This window comes from Brassica napus, chromosome A4, assembly GCF_020379485.1.
Source record: "Brassica napus cultivar Da-Ae chromosome A4, Da-Ae, whole genome shotgun sequence".
In the NCBI taxonomy this organism is placed as follows: Eukaryota; Viridiplantae; Streptophyta; class Magnoliopsida; order Brassicales; family Brassicaceae; genus Brassica; species Brassica napus.
This window is the reverse complement of record NC_063437.1, coordinates 12084749-12106246: the sequence shown is the minus strand read 5'-3', so window position 1 is coordinate 12106246 and position 21498 is coordinate 12084749. Positions and strand designations below refer to the sequence as shown.

Below are 21498 nucleotides of genomic sequence, written 5' to 3'. Positions count from 1 at the left end.
TTCGGGTTCAATTTAAAAAAGACCTAAAAATTCAAAAAAAATATCTGATTAATATTTATATATCCAAAAATATTCGAAATTTTATTCAAAATTTGTGTTTTTATTATATTAAAATGTGTATATATATTAAATTATTCGAGATACAACAACAATTCGTTGTCTCCTAGTGGTTGACCCCATGTTCTCTAGATGAATAACCCGTCTTCGATTCCCCCTTGATGCATTTTATTTAATTTATATTATTAATTCGGGTACCCATCGGGTTTCGGATTTGGGTCGGGTCGGGTCCAAGACCCGCGGGTCCTCTGCAACAAAGACCCGATAGGGTAATTTGATCGGGTCGGTTCCTACCCGAACCAGGTTTTTTCGGGTCAGTTTCGGATCGGATCTTCGGGTCCGGATAAAATGCCCAGGCCTACTTCTAACGTAAAAAAAAACACAATAAGACTTTCTGGAAATCGTCAAGACGACTTCAAGAATTTGAGTGAGAAAATAAAATATTTTTAGAGCAAATAAGAACGCTTTAATATTTTTAACTCGGAAGACTTGGAAGTCTTCTAACGTAAAAAACAAAAGAACACTTTCTGGAAGTCGTCTGGAAGACTTCCTGGAAGTTGTCTACACCCTAAATATACCCTAAACTCAAATAACTAACTAAATAAATTTATTTTTATTAAACTTAAATACAACTTAAAAAGTGTTTAATAAGCACAAAACTAAACGCATATAGATCAAAATATAGTTTCAAAAAAAAATTAAGCTTCTCAAAAACTAACTCTAACAATACAATACTACAACATATGTTGTCAAACCCTAAACCAAAGAATATCATGACTCACTATTTTCACTAATCTATGTTAAGAAAATTCCAATTTTATTATATCTCAATTTATATCATTTACAATTGTTTATAATTACATAATTTCAATTTTTCCCCTATCAAAATATTTTTTACAAAATTTATAAATTATAGAAGACTTTATGAACCTTAGAAGACTTATAAAACTCAGACAACTTTATTGGGTTATATTCGTAAAATTGAATTATGTTTTATTGTTTGGTTATAAGAGGCTGGTTATAATTTCACAAGGCTTTTGAGTTATTTTTTGCATTTGATTCAAGTTTGGATATAATTTTGCATTTAAAATCAAGTTTTGAGTCATATTTGACAAATTCCCATTATAAAAAAGCATATGCGAAAGCATCTTTAGATGTAACCTCTCGCAGATATTTCTAAGAAAATTAGAAAACTACTCTAAATATTTGAGAAATAGAGATTGAGTGCAGGATCTGACGACTGTTATGAAAACACTGTGATTGATTGGTGGATCAATTACCTAACAATTCCCTTTTGAATGTTCACTCAGCTTTAATCTTCAAACAACATTGTTTCACTACAAACGAATCTTTCAGTTAGCCATATAGGATTGTGGATTTGACTGGCAAATAGTAAGGTTTATATCAAAAGAAGTTTAGAACAAAAAAAAAAGTATAAAGTTTCTACCATTCAGCCATATGACAAACTCATTCACTACAAAATTCATATAACTAATTAAATAGCCGCAAATATTCGGAAACTCACTAGCATCTTCCTGTTATATATGGTCTTTGCTCTTTCATCTAATATTTTAAAAGAATCTGGACGACCGACGACAACTGGTTGGTTCTTGTCCTTATCTAATGAGATTACCCCTCAAAACTTTGTGGTCAAGAATGTGCTTATGCGATTTCTAATTGACTCGTAGATTTTAGATCTATACTATTATTTGCAAAGTAAATTTTTGCAATAGATTTTTCACGTTAAAAGTTAGACTGGTTAATATCGTTTATACCCTTAATAAATAAAATGTATAAATAAATTAAAAAATAAAAACAAAATTTTAATTAATTTTGATTAGATAATTGATTAATATTAAGAATAGTAAGAATTATCCAAAATCTGAAAATATAATTTTAAAAAAAAAGATAACGTTTGTATATATTGTATTGTTATCTGAAAAAGTCTTTAACTAAAAAGTTAAAAACAGAAATTATATAACTAAATATTAATTAAATAAAATTCTTAATTATATAATTAAAAATAGAATATTGAATTATCCAAAATCTAAAAATATAATAAAAAGATAATTTCTATATATATATTGTATTGTTATCTGAAAAAGTATTTTAGTAAAACGTTAAAAACATAAATTATATAATTAAATATTAATCAAATATTTTTTTTTTAATTATATAATTAAAAATATAACATTGAGTTATTTTAAGATTTATTTTAGTAATGAATATAGTGTACAAAGAACTTGTGTATAAAGAACTTTTCAAAAATTTATGAAAATGTTTAAGTCCGCATCACGGACAAAACACCTAGTTGTATATTATACACCTACTCACTTTTAACAATTCGATATTTGAACTCAGTAGTGAATCATGTATGACGTTAGCTTATCAATTTTTAATGATAATTCTTGCAAATATTGCAAAGTAATATATTTTTAATTGCCATTCGTAATATACGGACACACAATTCTATACGACCAGCAAATCACAATTTCCAAAATTCAGTCAAATAAATTTGAGTTTATTGAATAGTCACATGTATGTGAGTTTAATATAACATGATACTTAGGTTAAGATTATCTTGCGAGGGATAAACGTTATATATAAAAATTATTTTATGTATTATATATTTTTATTATGAAATAATAAATATATTTTGAATAATTAAAAGTCAGTAACTATTACATATATAATTAAATTAGTGGGAACATATAAATCAGTTTTATTAATCCAAACAATATTTTTTTCTATTTGGTAGGATATATAATTAATTTAAATGATATTAACATACAAAATATATTTTTAATATTTATCTATTAAATGATGTTTTATACTCATATGGCTTTTTGATCATTTTTATTTTTTATAGCAAAAACTTTCAATTACTATTAACAAAATTTTCATTGTGGGGATAATAGTTTTAGTAATTTATAATTTTTTTAAACTTTTCAATGTTTGTTCGAAACTTTTATCAAAATAAAATTGTTCAAAGTAGATTTCAAAATTAATTATTTATGTATTTTATATGGTATATAGTTTAATTTAAAACGATATATATATGGGCAATTCTCTCAAATATCTTTTTAAGTTTTTGTCACAAAAATAGCCCTAAAAAATGATCAAAATAGCCCTTTTTATTTTAATTTTTTTATATTTTTTTTAATTTTTAAATTTGAAACTCTATCTCCAAAAACCTCACCCATTAACTCTAAACCCTAAGTCTAGATTAGTTAACCCTAGGGTAAAAATATACTTGAGAGATATTTTTGTGAAATAAACTAAAAAGGGGTATCCTATGAAGTTTTCTCTCTCTCTCTCTCTCTCTATATATATATATATATATATATATATCTTTTAATCTTAATAATTAATTAAACTAGACTTTTTACTTATATGATTTTGTATCATCTGTATTTTGTCATAAAAAAAATTTTAAACCATGGATCACAAAATTTGAATGTGAGACTTTTAACAGTTTTAGTAATTTATATTCGTTTTTTAAAATTCAAAATATAACATATATACACAGAAAAATCTAAATTTTTATTATACGGTTAATGTGGTTGTTTAATTTATTTTAATAGTTTAAAATTAATCAATTATGATGGATATACATTAATTTTTATCAAATCATTATTATTCAAAATCATTAATTGCTATATATATACTTTAGCTACATTAGGTAATTCCGTAACTTTTACTTAAGGAAATAATAAATAACACTAATAATAAATTTATGGTTAGTTTAATAAAAAACTTTTTATATAATTAGATGAATCAACATATTTCTCTAATGATTTTAAGAATCATTCTAGTGATGCCACGTGGCTACAAAAAGAAGTAATGTTTCTCAATTAATATATAAGGGATATGAACCATATGAACCAAATGAAATTACAACGTATATGACTATGATTTTTAGTAGAATATTAGATTTTTGCATCAAATATTAGTTAACCAAGCCTAAAATACAATTAAGTAAAAGAAAAAAATGTTTTTGGTTTTGTCAACCATATTAACCGAGAAGTTTCTTCAGATGACATAATGTCTAGTAGGCACAGCTCTTCTCGGTTATTTGAAATTTATAGCGAATGAGTCAACGTGACTATGTCCAACATGCGAGACCAACAACCGTTTATATATGGAAGATATTCAATATGGCATCACATTTTATTCTTACAAAACTCTCGCAAAACGGATGTTATACTGATCTTTCAATCATGTAAAAGTAGATACTTTATTGTAACAGTGAAAATCACTGTGAAATATTCGTATTGTAGCAAGTAGCAAGTAGCAACTCCCAGATAGTGAATTCCCAACTTGTAACTTGTAAACACACAAAGCATTGTTAACCTTCCAGGAATGATCATTTCATTAAAAATAGAACTGGTATTGTAGTAAATTGTTTATGTAAGAACCCCAAAATATACAGCTTTATTAACAAACAAAAAGAACTGTTCTTTTATGTATAGTTAGTTGGTTTTTTTATCAAGATCGGACTCATATAATAAGTTAATAACCAATACTTTTTAAGGTGCAGAATGAAACTGCAACCCCCGCGAGCTAATGTGAAATAGTTAACCTTCTCTTTATTTTTCCATGTTCGTTTACTCAGTATGTGAGATTCACCATCCATCGGGGATGATCGATGTGTTAATTTTGGAAGATTCAAACTACTTATTCACTAATTAATTAATATACAATCACTACTTAATATTTTTATATGTTTTTGGCTCACTTAATATTAAACATCCATCGTTCTACAACTTATCTCAAACATGTTTAATCATATAATATTTTTTAAATAAGCAACCAAAAAGATAAATATACATAGTGATATATATAACCAAATAAATATCTTTTGTTTTTTTTACATTTTTTTTTAAGAATACATGCATCATTTTTTTCTTCTATTGGGAGAATACATGCATCAATATTGATTATCAGAAATTAAGATTTTACAGAAACGTTGTCCAAACATTTATTTTTCATCTTTGTTCCCAGCTTCTCACTCTCGTTTTAATTACTATCGGTGTTTTGACTATTAATTGTCTTGTTTGCCATTTTTGGTTTATTATAGTCGTTTTGTTTTTTCTACTACTTGTTTTTTTGTAACTTAGAAAAAATGTTAAACTAAGTCTATTAAAAATACAAACCTAACCTTCGAAGGGAACGTGCATTCCAACAGATAGATTCTCTTCCGGATATTCAAATAGACAAAAAAAACAGTAGTCTATATCCGCATAGGATGACCAAAAAAAATGTAACTTAGTTTTGCATGACAGATAAATCGAACTTGAAATGTTATGACATTCCAAACCGTTCTCCTTACCACTTGGCGACCAAGCTTCGTTCTCCTACTTTTTTCGTCAATAACTTTTGTTAAAAACTGAAAAGAATGTAAACACAACTCAAAAAGAGAAATAAACAGCTTAAGAAAACATAGAGCTAACGTATTCAGCCATAGTTGATGGATGAGGTGATAAGACTTGAATAAAAAGGTTTAAGTACTTTCACGCTTGTGAATTTATCGCGCAAGATCAAGAAACGAGGAATATGCTATAAAGAAGGTCCTTCAAAAATGAAGTTTTCCACGTGGCAATCACGAGCATCGTTGATCAGTCATGTGCCTACGAAGTACCAACGACAAAAGCCATATAATTATAAAATTATTTTTGCTTAAAACTAATTAGCTCGGCTCCACGGCAATCAGCAAACGGAAAATTACGTAAGACGGTTGACGTCATCTCCCTGACGTCATTGCCTCCGACCTTATTAAAGTTAGAGGCTAAGAAGTAACCAGCAAGTTATATACACTACAAATATCACCATGCAATAAGATATTATAGCAACTATTACATCTCGACATTGGTTGCTAGAATATTCGAGACTTTATAATTCTAAAGTTTTGTTTATAAATTCAAAATATAGGTAACATAAGGTGCGCGTCCTACATGGCTATAAAGAAAAGTCGCACTTTACATGTTTCACAAGCTTTTAAGAATAGTTTAGAATTTTGTTAAAGAGAGTTAATTAATTAACCACTGGCTCGAAAAAAAAAAAAAACTATCAGTGATGGTAAGTTGGTAACAATTTATTGAATTTCTTAAAATGCGATAGGTGCTTGTTTATATATTAATTTGGCGACGCATGCAAAGGTTGGTGTTTGACCATACTTCTTTTCTTTTAAAGACTACTTGCAGTGCCCTATAAGGCATTGAGTATTACTTTTAGAAATAAATAACCATGGAACTACTTGTCCTATAAGCATAAGATCCGTAAAAGATCTCTTTAAGTGTTAAATTTTTCATGTTATAATACCAAAAACGGTTGTCACTCTTTTGATTAGGCCAAAGTTCGAAAGACTCAGGAGACATGGTCATATAGTAATTTCATTTGCAGCATACAGATCCATGATTATAAACAAATTGTCAACTACGAAAATAGTAATTCCTGCAATTTGATACATTTAGCATGAATACTCATGAATCATGATGCCTTTAAAACTGTATCTAAATATTTGACCACTTTCGTGAATAATCAATATTACGATTTTTCTGTGTACCGCGACAACATTATATTACGATATAAAGTACTTGGTATTGTAGTCTGTAGAAAAACAGGTGAAAGCTTAAAATCATTAATATTGTTAACCAGAGCTAGGTTTTTGGTAAGATTTTGAAACCATTTTTTTGTCAAGAATGTGAATTTATTTCTGATGAAATAGCAAGGAGATGCAAGAAAATCCTGGATCTAACCTGCATACAAGCAAATTCTATCTAAGAATCCCTAAAAAAGATTTTTTTTTAAAGACTCCTAGAAAATATATTAGGTTTAATCCTAATCAAAAGACTTGGATTAAAGGTACGCAAAATATTTCGATTTCAAAAGATTTTGAAACCATCATCTATTGGTTCGCTTGCTAGCTAAATCCACTCAGGATCTAGCTTTTATCAAAAGTGATTAATTAGTGTAACATTATTGTCAAGGGACCCGTGACCTTAAACTCGAGGATTTGATTGGACAAACTTCAAAGAAAATCTGTAAAACCTTTTTATAATCTCTTGTACGCTGTTTTTCCATTAATTCGGATAATTATGTTTTTTCCAAAAATTAAAATTCAGACATCTTGGTGTATAAACATTAATGAATCTTTGGTTAAATCACTGTATCAGGGGGCTTCCACATCTGTAAAACCTTTAAGATGTGAAATAGTAATAAATAATACTAATACTAATAAAGAAAAACACTTGTCGTTGTAGTAATTCCATTCAAGAAGTTTCGTTGAATCAGCGCATGATAGTAGCCATAAATATTATTTTATCACTTATTTAAATGCAAAGACACTTTGGTGATGTTATATTATTTATTTGATTTTTTCCCTTAGATTTTGGTGTATATATAAACAGTATATATGTGCTTAACAAGATCCCTCCTCCTCCTAGTTCAACAACGCCAAGAAACACTAAACAACATTCTTGAAAGAAAATGAACTACCCTTCAAACCCTAACCCTAATTTCATAGATTTCCCTATAACTTTCACATCCGATGATTATGATGATGCTTTTCAGATGATCATGGAACAAATCAGCCTCGAGGATCACTCACCCACCTTGAGTTGGACTTCATCTGAGAAATTACTGGCTGCAGAAGTCACAAGTCCCCTTCAAACAAGCCTAGTTACCTCACCTATGAGCCTTGAAATGTAAGTCAAAATTTTCTATCATACAGCTTAATTACCATATATGATAACAGTGATATATTTCAAACTATAATAATTTTATATAGAGGGGACAAAACTGAGATCAAGAAGAGGAAGAGACACAAAGATGATCCGATTATTCACGTGTTTAAAACGAAATCTATTGAAGAAATTGCTTTAGATGACGGATTTAAATGGAGGAAATACGGCAAGAAACCGATAAGGGGCAGTCCATTTCCGAGGTAAATCATTGATTCTAACTTCGTTAGGATGCATAATTATTTTTATATATAGTTACGATTTATCGACTCGTACATGCTTATATTTAAAGTTTATGACAACTTGAATAATAGGATTTGCATATTCCTTGTGCTATAGTTTGTGTTTTTTGTCTTTGTTTTTTGCTAAAAACTATAGTTTGTGTTGGTTTTGAGTATCGCAAATGAAATATGTCCACTTGATAATTAAGGAAGTATGCATCTCTTAAAGTGTGTGTATTAGTTAAGTGTCAAATAGCCAACTTGTTTACATGGTCGAGGCTCTGAGTTTTACAAGTTAACTACTGCAGCTCTTTTTGCACTAAGCCACCGAGGTATGTCAAAATCAGACAAAACCTTGTTCATCGGTTTAGTAAGAAATAAAATAAAACCAAAGTCTAGGAGTTTCAGTTTCTCTGTGTTACACATTTATTCATTGCAGAAATCAGTCAATCACACAACAATTTGTATGAGCTTGTTTCTACCTACAAAATTCGATTATATAAATATGATAAAGTGTGTTCCAAAAAAAAAAGATAAAGTTTCAATAATCATTATATTTATAATTAAGAATTAGCACCCCTTTATGAGTTTCGACTAATAAGGTTTCTCATATACTATGTAATATTGTTAGTGTTCCTTCTTCAGAGGAGATGTTTCGTGTTCAAATGCATGTTTCTATATGTATGTTTATGTGTATAAAAGCCAACATGCAGATATATATACATATATATGCCATCAGCATATATATAATATATCTCAGTGTGTGTTGGTTTTATATATTCATGTGGACCATGTGTTCTAAATATACAATAAGTGTAAGGCATATAATATAATATATTAATTAACGTCTACTGAATACAAACTAATTAACTTTTCAAGGACTTATTATTCTGTTAACTAAAAAATTGTTCATATGCTCCAGTTTTATGTTCACTACTCACAAGTTGTTACTTAAGCTTATAACAATTAACACATGGGAATATAATACTTAAGTTCTTTGTTGTATGTTACCATTGATTTCAAGTGGACATATAAATGACGATATTGTTATCTGTAAGCTAACACTGGTTCTATTATTATTGGACCACACTATCTATTATATATAGCTGATTATAACCAAACCATTATATTACAAATCATATAGAATCTGACAGAGTTTACTAAGCGATTTGTGTTAATTATTTGAAACAGGCATTACCACAAGTGTTCGAACGCCAATTGCATCGTGAAGAAGAAGATCGAGAGAGATACGAGCAATCCTGATTATGTGTTGACAACTTACGAAGGGAGACATAATCACCCAAGCCCTTCTGTGGTTTATTGTGATTCAGACGACTTTGATCTTACCTCTCTCAACATTTTGTCTTTTCAGACACGTACTTATAAATATTCACATTCAGCTCCATGACCATACTTAAAAGTCTGTGTGTCCAGATGTGTATATAGTGTAAATATTCATCGTAATCACGCATCATATGTATCCGCTTGTACTTGGTTGGGTCGGTTTTGTAATGTACTGAATTGGGGGGTGGGTAAACTGGAAATCATCTTGTATGCGCATGCATTATGATAGTAAATGTTGTATATAAATATATTAACTGATTTGTAGATAAGAATCACTTAGTTCAGTTTATAAATGTCTTGGTATCTTTATTCTTTAAGTTAGCAAATTGAATGTAAACAAACAAAAAATTGGTGTGGGTATAGCATACATATTATGATATTAAGACGAAGGATTCAAACCGTTCATTTCAATTCTACCACAAATACTTCTTATGTAAATCATTTTAAACATAACTTGCAGAGTGTAACCAAGTGATGGTAATCTAGTGGCAATCTCTTAGGCTTCGTGTGTACTCACATCAGTTATGGGTTCGATTTTCTCTAGGAACTAAATTATCACTACCTGGTCAGTCTGGGTTTGGGTTTCTGCCCAAATGATTTACATGGTGGGCCATAACAGATGATTGATCCACCTCCGACTATTTCAAACTCGGATCAGACTGTGTGATACGCTTTCGGACTAGTCCACTTTGTAGTACTAAGTGCGTTCCTCCCGGACCGACCAGATCAGCCGATAGGATTTATCAAAAAAAAAAACTAGCAGAATATGATAGTTAGAAAAGTGTGCTAGAAAATTGATTTCTATATCTTACTTTTATACTAATGTTTACACCACCAAATAACTGCTTCTAGGAAACATAATTGCAAGTATGAAAGTAGTTTGCACAGAAAAATATCAATTTAGGATCTGACTGAAGATCTAACCATGATAAGCTTCATATTATATCTTTTCTGGATACATATTCCCTACATGGTTATGGCATAAGGGTGCATTTGTACTAGGTCTCAAAAAACATCTGCACTTTTTGGGGCTTTTTAAAGTTGAGTCTTTTTTCTGCAAAATTCTCTTTATTATTCTTGCAAATCTAAAACCATTGCATACGGCCCACAAATAATAATGAGTCGGCCCTGTCAACATGCTTAATAGAAAAGATGGGTAATAAATTATTTCCGTCCAAGAAGAAAACAAAAGAAGCTAGATACAACAGATTTGATCCAAAGCAAACAAAATATCGTGCGTGTGAAGCCATAAAACATTTTTTTAGACTAAAAAACAGATGCATTGTCTCATAACTCTAGTCACAGTGTAATTGTCACACAGTGAATACATTTCTTAAAACTCAAACATTATTATAGAACTTTTTTTTTTTAACAACTACCATATTTCGAACAAATATCATATTTTGAAAAAAAAAACAAATGATAAAAACCTAAAAACTCAATTGTATGGTTAGAAACAAAAATAATGGTAGTTTATAAATCAGTTTTCGATCAATAAATAAAAGACAAACAAACCCGCGTTTTCTAAGCGCGGATCAAAATCTAGTTGCTTATTATCCTTTTAAATTAGCTTAATTAAAATTTAAAATTAATTTAATTAATTGCATATGTTAAAAAAAATAATAAATAAATTAAATAGAAAAGAATATTACTATTTTGGTTAGTATTTTTTTGTGCAAGATACGATTTTTCAAAAATGGTAACATAATATTTCCTAATATTTTCATAATGCAATTCCCATATTTTCGGAATTGTTCATACTAATCCGTAGAATCTACATACATTTAAGCCGTTTAAAATCTGTTTCTATAGGTTTTAGATTTTGATTAATGTGTAGATTGTTGGTTTTATATATTTTAGAAAGATAGGCATAGCGCAAAATGTATATTTCAAATATTTTTAGATTAGTGTTATTTCTGTAGATCACTTATTCTAATCTTAGTAGATTTAATGAAAAATGTGGATGATTTATTCTAATTATAGTAGATCTAATGAAAAACGTGGATTTTATTTTCTACTTTGTAGAATGTACATTCTAACGTCCTTAAAACGAAATCTGAAATTTTTATTTAAAAATTTTTTGAACCAAAAAATACTTCTACATTGGTATATGTATTTACAATGCAGTTCCTATTTTTTCTAATTTATTTGTTTATAAAACTATTTATTTGATTTTTTAAATTGGAAAAAGCATTATAAAAAAATAGTATAAATTTGAGATTAGTCAAATAAGTCGATATACCTCTTTTTTGTCTAAAAAACAATTTTCTCTAAATAAAATCATCTATATGGAAATGAAAATATGAAATCCTTGTTCTATGAAACGGCTAAGAAACATATAAATAGTAAGTATTAAATTGTAGAAATGTGCTTCAGTAATCATTTAATCTATGAATCACTTACCGATGATACATGTGTTACGCAATATGACACGGACGTAGAGAGCTTATTTCCTTTTTACCTTTTTCTTTTAATCTAGGATAGGTATCCAAGGTCTACACTTAGTCCACAGATCGACCTATCTACATCTATTCGAATGAACTATAAGCAATGGACATATGTCCGCTTGGTCGCACAATTAAGGATAGTGAAGCGCTTTCGAATCTATCATCACATGATTTATTTTTAACTGTTTGTTAAGTTTTTATGCTAATGCTACTTTTTCTTTTGGAAACTAGGTTTAACCTGTTCCATTTTTTTTTAGTTGGGCAAAAACCTGTTCTATAAGCTTTGTTTTGCCCAGTTGTTATTCAGTTTTTTAATTTAATAATACATAGTTTCTCTTATGTCAAAAGTTAGATAAACATATCAGATAAAACAAATATGATGATTGACAGCTACACGTATTGTCATGTCAACGACTAAAGAGGAGATGAGAAGGAGTGAAGGCAAGCACGATCTGGTCGACAACTTACCAGCAATCAACGAACTCAAAGGACATTTCCCATTCTCAGCTATCTATTATCCTCTTCCTTTTTCACACTTTTGCCTGTCAATCTTTTATTTCGTCTCTTATCAGAGATCCCAATAAATCTGACACTGTTATTTATTTATTTATTTATTCATTCATTTTTGTCCATAAAAGACTATCACTTAGAAACCGACACAATTCCCCCCACCCCCATTGCGTGAAAATGCCTTTGTTAGTCATGAAATTTAAATACAAATTTTTAAGAAATGACCTAATAAAAATAGGAAAATCGAACAGTATGACAACGAAAAAAGCATAATTCGGTACATAATCAAATACCCTAACTTTTCTGTATACACATTATATTTTATGTAATAATATATTTATGTTCTTGAAATTAACCGGTGCAACCTGCTGAAATTTTTTTTTTTTCAATTATTTACTGTTAAGTTACACGTAGCTTAATTATATTGACATTATCTATTTTAACTTTTTTTGGTACATTTTGAGAAAGTGAAAGCCGAAAGGACTTTCCATCAACGGTTTGCTCCACCAACTTGAACTCTCTGTTTTGCTCTCCACCATCGGCGACGTCGTTCTTGTCTGCGTTTATTAGCCATCTCGAAGTGTGTTGCGCATGGGATATCATCTTCGCTTTGTAAATTTTTTGAGACAAGAGGTCGTTACAGTACAATCGGCGAGATGTAGCAACCTGAACTTCTTTTACTTCACATCAGCGATTCTTCGTCTGAGAACTATTAAAACATTGAAAATTCTGGGGTTTGTGCCTTCGATTCTATTCTGCCGATGCTTTTTTCTCCTATTTGGGATATAATCGGCACAACTCAAGACATAGTTCTTAAATCTAACCCATCAATACCGTTGCATGTCGGATCTGGTAGGGCTAGTAGAAAGAAATGATTTAGGGTTGAACTTGTCCCGGTTGGTCGAACTCATCTGTTTAATGCGAACTTTTGGGGAAATTATGTTTGAAATATGAATTTAAAATTTAGAGATTAGATCTATATTGGATTTCTATGCAGCATGAAATGGAATATCTTGGATATTATGTTATGTTAAATGGGATGATTTGTTAAATAGAATAGTTTACACTACTTAATGTTATAGTTCTACTCAGTTGTACTATTTTCTGGAGTAAATTAGCAACCCGTATGAAGATTTCCATTCCATTCCATATTAGTGTATGTTTTGTTCAATGTATATAAATATTAGACTACATAATATATAACTGATTATTGACGACTATGTTGATTTCCCATATTATTTGCATATCTCATCTGTTGACTGCACATGTTATTTAACTATCTCAGGTTTGTCATAGATGAGTTGGGCCTTCTAAGAATATGTTTGCATAGGATTTGAACCAACTGGAAAGAAAACAGTTAACAACTATTTCAACTTCCGTTGGATTAAGTGATCAAGAGTGCATTAGAGGAAGCGCATTTGGTGATGTTGAATGCGTCCCAGTTTGGTAAAGTATTGTAGAAGGAGGCCCACACCTTCTCAGTCATTTTTGTGCATTACATTATCTTCCGTCAGTTGGGAACTGAAAAGGACTTCAAACTATGGTGCCTCGTGTAGAGTGGAACAAAATATTGTAATATTTTCATGTTTTGCTATTTGGGTTGGAGTTTATATTTATGTCTTGGATTTAGTAATCAATGGTTTTGGGTTTAGTATGAAGGGTTTGAGTTCACTCTGGCAAAACAGTAGGTAATTTAATGTCAACTAATAAAAATTACAGAATTTGAACAATCTTCTCCATCTTATTTTACCATTTTTTATCACATGTGTATTTTATACTATTTTGAGTATATAGAATAGTACATATACACCACTCACTTGGTAACATATGTTTACATTTGTTATGTAAATGGACACAACTTTAACTTCAACATGGTAACCATTTTTCCATCTTCTTGCTGCCTTCGTTTAACCATTTGTGTTAAATTAATCTTCTCCATTTGTTGTGTTTCGACATGTGATTCTCATAACACCACAAAACCAACGACGTCACGTACTACGTCATCTACTCTCTCCTAGATTTCTATTTTAGGTGCCCCATGTAGCATGAAACATGAATTGCTACGGGTTTTACTTTGAAACCACTCGTTTCCTTAACAGAGTAAAACTATCTTTCATAATTACACCTTAATACGTGATTTTTTGGTATTCTTTCATATGCCAAATATGTTAGCAAGTCTTGGCCATTTATTCCAGTACCTACGTCATACTCTCTCACACCTGGTGCCGTCGTCCCCCATGACATACCTTCACACAGTTTTTCTATTTTATGTGTCTTGCATAGAATAGAACAAAATATTGTATTATTTTTATGTTTTGCTATTTAGATTGAGCTTTATATTTCTGTCTTGGGTTTAGTGATCAGTGGTTTTGGATTTATTATGAAAGTTTGGTTCACTCAGGCAAAGCAGTGGGTAATTTAATGTTAGCATATAAAAAATACAAAATCCGAACAATCTCTTCCATCTTATTTTACCTTTTCTTAGCATGTGCTTATTTATTCCATACTATTTTAAATATATAAAATAGTACATATACACCACTCAGTTCGTAACATATATTTACATGGAACCATTTGTGCTAAATTAATCTTCTCCTTTTGCTGTGTTTTGATATGTGATTCTTATAACGCCACAAAACCTACGACGTCACATACCATGTCATTTGTAAGATAAGAGAAATGGCAGAATCGGATAAACTGTGTGTTAAATATCTGAATATTATATTATGACAAATCAATGTTACTTATCTAATTTACATTTGATATATGACTACTATGCAAATTAATCCGTATTGTTGGTAACAAACAAAAAAACTACTTATGAAAACAAATAAAGATCAACCAAAATTAAAAAAAATAAAAACAAATAAAGGTTTCGAATGTTACGAACCGCTCCGCCCTGCACTGTAATTAACAGTAACAAAAATCTCTACATATATCATATATCTATACGCTTTTATAACTGTTAAAACCGCACCGCAGTTAAACCTCTTATTCCGCACAACTCAAGCCGCAATTACCATTCGGAGCTAAAGATAAATAGCGAAAGATGCACAACTTTATACACGTAATTAACACAACTACCAGAAAAAAAGAACTTTGTACACGTATCCATTGACTTTTAATTCATGGCAGAAGAACATTCATATCCTCAAATTAACTGTTTTGCCGATAATTGTTAATTAATGAATTGGCGACCAAATATAGACAATTTATTAAAAATTGTTCAGAAAAGAAAAGACAACTCAGTTCTCCTGTAAATGAAATGATTTCCTTTGTCGTATATTACCTGTAAATTATATGATTTAAATAGGAAAAATATAGTATTTTTTAATATTCAGTAAATTGGGAAAAAAACATTTTTTAGATTAGTATTCGCTGGCTTGGCCTAGCTATTTGCTTTTAGTTGGCGAAGGATTCACATGGCTTCTCTTCACATTAACCAATATCTTAACACGTGATAACTGATAAAGAACCCTTTTTCTGTTTTCTCATATTATCTATCTCTTTCAAGAAGACAGAAGAAGAAAAGATCATCAAGACCGATCTCGTAGACTTTAATTTCTTTTCTTGTCTTCTGTCAAAAACCAGAAAGAAACTTTTCAAGCAGTAGAAACAAAAGAAGAATCTCATAGAATCGTGAGCTTCACGATGGAGTCTTTGAAGAACAGAACATTGCTTAAAGTCATCGTCCTCGGAGATAGCGGGTAATCATTTCCCCAGACTTCTTTTCAAGATTTTTCGAGACTTGTCTCTTGATAATTCATAATACAAATGAATTATATTGTGATCATGTTCTTTTATAAAAAATAATAAAATAAAATTTCTCCTTTTGTCCTTTTAAAATCTTTATTTATGCAGGGTTGGCAAAACTTCATTGATGAACCAGTATCCTCTTTAAATCTTACCGTTCAAACTTATACATTGGTCTGATTTCTGTTGAAATTTCGGTTTTTTATATGCTAAATCTCTAAATTTTCAGCGGTCTTTGTAAGAAACCCTAACTTGTGACTTAAGATACGTGTACAAGAAGTTTAATCGACAATACAAGGCCACGATCGGAGCAGATTTTGTCACCAAGGAGCTCCATATTGAAGACAAAGCTGTCACTTTACAAGTAAAATTTATAAATCATCCCTTGTTTCACAAGTAAAACATTTTTCTATTCAGAAAATATTATAAACTTTTTGTCAAAAAATATCTTATAAAACTCTGTTTGTAGATATGGGATACGGCTGGACAAGAGAGATTTCACAGTCTAGGAGCTGCGTTCTATAGAGGTGCTGATTGTTGCGTTCTTGTTTACGACGTTAACAATCTCAAATCTTTTGAAACACTCAATACTTGGTACATGGAGTTCCTCAAACAGGTTTTGCCTTAATCATTCATTTTCTTGCGAGAGAAGTTAGAGTTACCGTGCGTTTATATTCAAATTTCTGACGGATTCGATTCCTTTTACTGATACCTTCCAGGCAAATCCTGTGGAACCTGAGAAATTTCCATTTGTTTTGATTGGGAACAAAACCGATGTAGATGGTGGAAACACCCGAGTTGTAAGACTATATTCTCTATGAATCTTCTCTTTTGACCCACCAAAACGCTTAACTTCAGCAAATTTGCTTATGCAGGTTTCGGATAAGAGAGCCGTTGAATGGTGTGGTACGAAGGGAAACATACCGTACTATGAAACCTCTGCAAAGGAAAATATCAATGTGGATGAAGCTTTTTTGGGTGTTGCACACAAAGCTCTCTCCAATGAACATAAACAAGATTACATGTGAGTTTCTGTGCATCAACTTTGATTCATAGACACATCTAACTTTTCCAACTTTTCTCCGACATATATAACTCTTCCAATTTTTCTTAATTTGATTATTTTGTCTTTTAATTTGCAGATATTCCAGAGACTTGTCTGCATCTGTTACAGACATTCTTGAGGAGCCGTCAAGACCAGGCTGTTCTTGCTGATTCATAAGTAACACATCTGATCAATAATATCGAATCGAAGCTCTTCTGTTTTTAATCTTGTCTTTTTATTTAATCATATGTTGGTTTATATCAATTATTGCGGTTTTGTAACAAAATAACTGGTACATGCAACGACCTGAGTGTTTTGATTCATGTGTAGCATTCTATTTAATTTTGTTCATGTTATTGTTGATACATTCAAACAATCAAAATCATTTGGAACATTCGATCTATTGGTGTTCCATTGTTATTTATTGGTTTTCTCTTAAAGTTGTGGAGTTGTTGGTTTTTTTTTTGTTGTTGGTTTATTTCAAATCAATCAGTCCATCAATTTTCTCTCCTCATCTATTCAGTACCCCAGTCTCATTGTAATGTGCGCTCTTCACAACTCCTGATAGTTGATTATGAATAATTTGATTATTAATATTTAGAAAAACAATTACATTTTCTCTTTTTGGTTTCATTCATTATTAAATAACTAAATTCAAACACAAACACAGGTAAGCATTATTTTATATTTGGAATAAATGATGAGTATAGAGTTAACTAATAGAAAGTGGCTTGTCAGCACCCATCTCTTGAAGCTGTCTTGGATTCAAAAGCTAACCTAGTATAGGTTTAAAATATCTCGACAAACATTTATTATGGGCAAATCTTCCAAAAAAATTTAAATTTTATTTATTTGACAAAAATAGCACAAAAAAAGAAAAAAAATAACAAAAATAGATTTCATTAAAAAAATAAAGATTCTTGTACTTTTACTTTATAGATATACTAGATATAAGTCTGTGCGTTGCAACGAATTTTGTTTGATGCTTTAATTTAATAAGAAAATAAAAGTAATAAATCATTTTATTATACTTTTAGGATTGTTTTTCATATGTTGTGTGAGACTTATTTTATAATTAAGAACTCATTTTTACACAAATTCCAGTTAATATTTATATTTTATAAGCATGGTGCATAGGTAATTTTTATCAACTTTCTACTTAGTGCTAGAGAAAACACTCATACCTATAACTTTAAACTCAATCCAACCCGAATTAAGAATTAGAATGAAATAAAAATTAAAAGTTAAATAAAGTCAATTGAGTCAATGACAACATCATATACTTTCTTATGTAATAATTTAATATTTTATTAAACTTATCTGATGCTTAATAATTTTCTTAATTCATTATTTCTTAATGATATATTTCTATAACAGTATTTTAATTAAAAATGAAGTAGAAAAATATTACATAATAAAAACAAAAATGTAATAAGATGGCGATGAAGCTTGATTTTTTTAACAAAATGCATGTAAAAATCACTTCGTGAGAATAATAATAATCTATTTCTTATGACCAAACAAGCAAATACATATCAAACATGTGTATGATCTTCATATGACCAAACACATATAAATAGCAATCATGACAACATCCTAATTTTTTTAATTTTTGTTAATTAAATAGTTTTTTTTGGTATGAAGTTAATTAAATAGTTTTAACATCATACTTGTCATCAAATTTTTTTTTAAATTATTATTAAATAATTTTAAAATTTTAATTTTTTTAGATTGTTTTTAAAAAGTGCTCCTTTTCATTTACAATCAAATATATATATATATATATATCAAATACTATTTTACATTTTTTGGGTAGGATTTTAGGAAAGGAAAATTACTAGCATATAACCTTTTACAATTATCTTCTGTTTAACATTTTATAAAAAATAAATTGTTATCAAATAATTATTTCTAGTTGACATATATCAAAAGATAAATCAAATAATAGAGAGAATGAATAAATATAAGTTTATCAAATAATTATTTCTAGTTACTATTAGAAAAATTAAATTGTGATCAAATAAATGTTGCATAAAGGGCGCTCCTTTTTCGCCCAAATTAAACTTATGCATATACAAACTCAAAAGCAAACTGCACACTGACAACCTAATTTTTATTTAAAATTTTAAAAGTCGAACGTTTTTATTTATAAAGTAAAAGACTTTTAGCCTAGAGAAAAGAAAGTCAAAACAACAAAAAGCGTGTGTTTTGATGATATCAACATGTGTAATATATTTTATGTGCATAAGAGGAAGGTCTAGAACTTCAGGGTGAGAACAGAGTTGGAGATGCCAGCTTGGTCGATGGTTTGGTCTAAGTCAGTCGTCAGTGGTGTAGGAGGAGACGACCCCATGATGAGTAATTGGTAGTCTCTGGAGGCACCTGGTGTAGCCGCGTCAATGAAGTCTCGAACGTCTCTGATGGTATGGTGAGTAGTAGTGAACCGGGAGACAATGGGTGTGCCGTCTGCTAATATGACCTTGATCGAGGTTGTTGGAGCTGTGGGATCCATTGATGTTGTTGCTTCTGTGGTCAGTGAGTCGGATGAAGCTGGTGGGACAGAGTCTGGCTCGGCTAGAGTTCTTCCCACACCTTGGAATGGTTTTGGTGGCTCCTGTTGTTAGAGAGATAAAAACCAAAGAGCTGTCAACATTTCAGTAAGAGAACATGCATAAGCATTATGAGAGAAAGAGAGATATATATACATGGAAGTCTTCTTGTTGACGCCTAATGAGTGTGATAAGGACACGCCGTTTGCCACCTGGAGAATCGAGTGAACGTGGTGACTCCAAGCTTTCTACGAACTTGAATCGACATGGAAACCTATGTTAATAATCAATCCAAGCTAAACTAGAGAATTAGAAGCACAAAATTTGAACTGAACAAAAAAAAGAAGAAGGATAGTAAAACCTCAAGATACTCTGCACATTGGGGATCATCCAATGGCCATAATATATTATCATCATCGAAAGTGACACCATTCCTATAAAGAGTGACAGTGCGCGGGATCACTTGTGGAGTAACTGAAAGAATTTCGCTTAAGCTTCTGAACTTTAGTCTTCTTGGTAATGATGCTAATGATGATGATGATGATGGTAGATCTCTGTCTACATCATCTGATTCCATAGCATCGTCGTTCCTAAAATACAAAACCTTTTGTTATGATCTAAAAGCAAGATGGTCACAAGATTCAACATATATAATCGCATATTGGCTTTCGAAACTAAAGATTCATCTCTTGAAAGAATAAAAAGAAACGTACTCTTTTTCATCGGAGTCGCTGAGGATGTTCCCATCGCTAGGAGAGAAGGCACGAGAAGGAGACCGTGGTGATCGCAACCGTATCGTAGAATGAGCATTTTCCCTGGCGGTGGAGGCGGCGTCGGCTGCTGCGACGACGGCGTCTCTGAAGGCGGAGACTGCAGCGGCGATATCCCATTGATGAGCTTCAAGAATGAGGATAGCGACTTGTTCCGAAGAAGATGTGATCTCAGTAGTAAAGGAGCTGATCATCTTCTGGCGAATCTCCTCCGTTGTTGGCGGAGGCTTATGATCATCATCACCCATCGCAAAGCTTACTTCTTCTTCTGATCTTTTCTTTCGTTCTTTTCTTCTTCGTCTTCTCAAACTCTCACCTCTGAAACTTTCCGTTATATAACCAACTTCAAAACGCGCGTATTCGTCTCATTTAAAGAACTAAACGCAGCGTTTTAAAATTTTATCTTTCAAGAAAAAAAAAGGGACGGGCCCGATATAATGAGGGCCCCATTCAATTTGTTTTTTTTTTTTGAAAAAAATATTTGTATAGTATCAAAAGCTAAACATGAAAAATTATACAAAACAAAATGATATAAATATAACCAAAATAAAGAAACAAAAATTGAACATTTAATTAGTACACTTATTTTTCAAAATTTTAAGGTTAAAAAAATATTTCTATAAATCAATGTATAAAGTATTTCTTTACAAATACTGGTGGACTTTATTTCAAATCGAGCCCCAATAAAAGATTTCATTCTAAAAAATATTACTGTTAGGGGCGTTAATTAGGGTTTTCCCGGCCTGACGGCTCGATCCAAATTCGCTAAGCCCGTAAATATTTGAGCTTGATCCGGTCTGGTCCATAAATATTTTGGATCTAGAATTTAAAGTCCGGTCATGTTCTTATGGGGCTAGAATAATGATTCCTTATCATATTTAGTGAGAAATAAATTTGTTCTATATTTCTCTGCAACAAAAAGAATGAAAAGGAAATGAAAAGAAAAATTATTCTTTATGAATGTTAAAAAAATTTCAGGAATGTTAAGGAATGCATTGTTTCTCTTCGTTTTTTGGTCACAGACTCACCATTCCTATTCTAAAAGTAATTCATGTTTGGT

At 30.5% G+C, this 21498-nt stretch overlaps 3 protein-coding genes across 3 annotated transcripts; 2 read left to right on the top strand and 1 right to left on the bottom strand.

The window, feature by feature from the left end:
* Positions 1 to 4317: 4317 nt before the first annotated feature.
* LOC106420725 (probable WRKY transcription factor 59) lies at positions 4318 to 10155 on the top strand. Its single transcript, XM_013861560.3, has 3 exons — positions 4318 to 7763; positions 7847 to 8002; positions 9212 to 10155. The coding sequence occupies exons 1-3, from the start codon at positions 7546 to 7548 to the stop codon at positions 9426 to 9428; spliced, it is 591 nt and encodes a 196-aa protein (XP_013717014.1). The 5' UTR covers positions 4318 to 7545; the 3' UTR covers positions 9429 to 10155.
* A 5554-nt stretch (positions 10156 to 15709) lies between these two features.
* Positions 15710 to 17539, top strand: LOC106420672 (ras-related protein RABG2). Its single transcript, XM_013861519.3, has 7 exons — positions 15710 to 16028; positions 16183 to 16209; positions 16339 to 16438; positions 16544 to 16690; positions 16794 to 16874; positions 16950 to 17098; positions 17217 to 17539. The coding sequence occupies exons 1-7, from the start codon at positions 15973 to 15975 to the stop codon at positions 17287 to 17289; spliced, it is 633 nt and encodes a 210-aa protein (XP_013716973.1). The 5' UTR covers positions 15710 to 15972; the 3' UTR covers positions 17290 to 17539.
* Positions 17540 to 17756: 217 nt separating this feature from the next.
* Positions 17757 to 20903, bottom strand: LOC106420735 (plant UBX domain-containing protein 5-like). Its single transcript, XM_013861568.3, has 4 exons — positions 20382 to 20903; positions 20030 to 20258; positions 19825 to 19923; positions 17757 to 19733 (listed from the first exon to the last, which is right to left on the bottom strand). The coding sequence occupies exons 1-4, from the start codon at positions 20684 to 20686 to the stop codon at positions 19377 to 19379; spliced, it is 990 nt and encodes a 329-aa protein (XP_013717022.1). The 5' UTR covers positions 20687 to 20903; the 3' UTR covers positions 17757 to 19376.
* Between the last annotated feature and the right edge of the window lie 595 nt (positions 20904 to 21498).

Excerpts from the sequence above, each read along its gene's own strand:
- LOC106420735 (XM_013861568.3), bottom strand. The coding sequence starts at position 20,686 with ATGGGTGATGATGATCATAAGCCTCCGCCAACAACGGAGGAGATTCGC. Across the intron at positions 19,924-20,029 it reads AATGTGCAGAGTATCTTGAG|TTCGTAGAAAGCTTGGAGTC; the intron begins GTTTTACTATCC and ends TGTCGATTCAAG. Across the intron at positions 19,734-19,824 it reads GTCAACAAGAAGACTTCCAT|GAGCCACCAAAACCATTCCA; the intron begins GTATATATATCT and ends CTCTAACAACAG.
- LOC106420672 (XM_013861519.3), top strand. The coding sequence starts at position 15,973 with ATGGAGTCTTTGAAGAACAGAACATTGCTTAAAGTCATCGTCCTCGGA. Across the intron at positions 16,210-16,338 it reads AAAACTTCATTGATGAACCA|ATACGTGTACAAGAAGTTTA; the intron begins GTATCCTCTTTA and ends TTGTGACTTAAG. Across the intron at positions 17,099-17,216 it reads GAACATAAACAAGATTACAT|ATATTCCAGAGACTTGTCTG; the intron begins GTGAGTTTCTGT and ends TTTAATTTGCAG.
- LOC106420725 (XM_013861560.3), top strand. The coding sequence starts at position 7,546 with ATGAACTACCCTTCAAACCCTAACCCTAATTTCATAGATTTCCCTATA. Across the intron at positions 7,764-7,846 it reads TCACCTATGAGCCTTGAAAT|AGGGGACAAAACTGAGATCA; the intron begins GTAAGTCAAAAT and ends AATTTTATATAG. Across the intron at positions 8,003-9,211 it reads AGGGGCAGTCCATTTCCGAG|GCATTACCACAAGTGTTCGA; the intron begins GTAAATCATTGA and ends TATTTGAAACAG.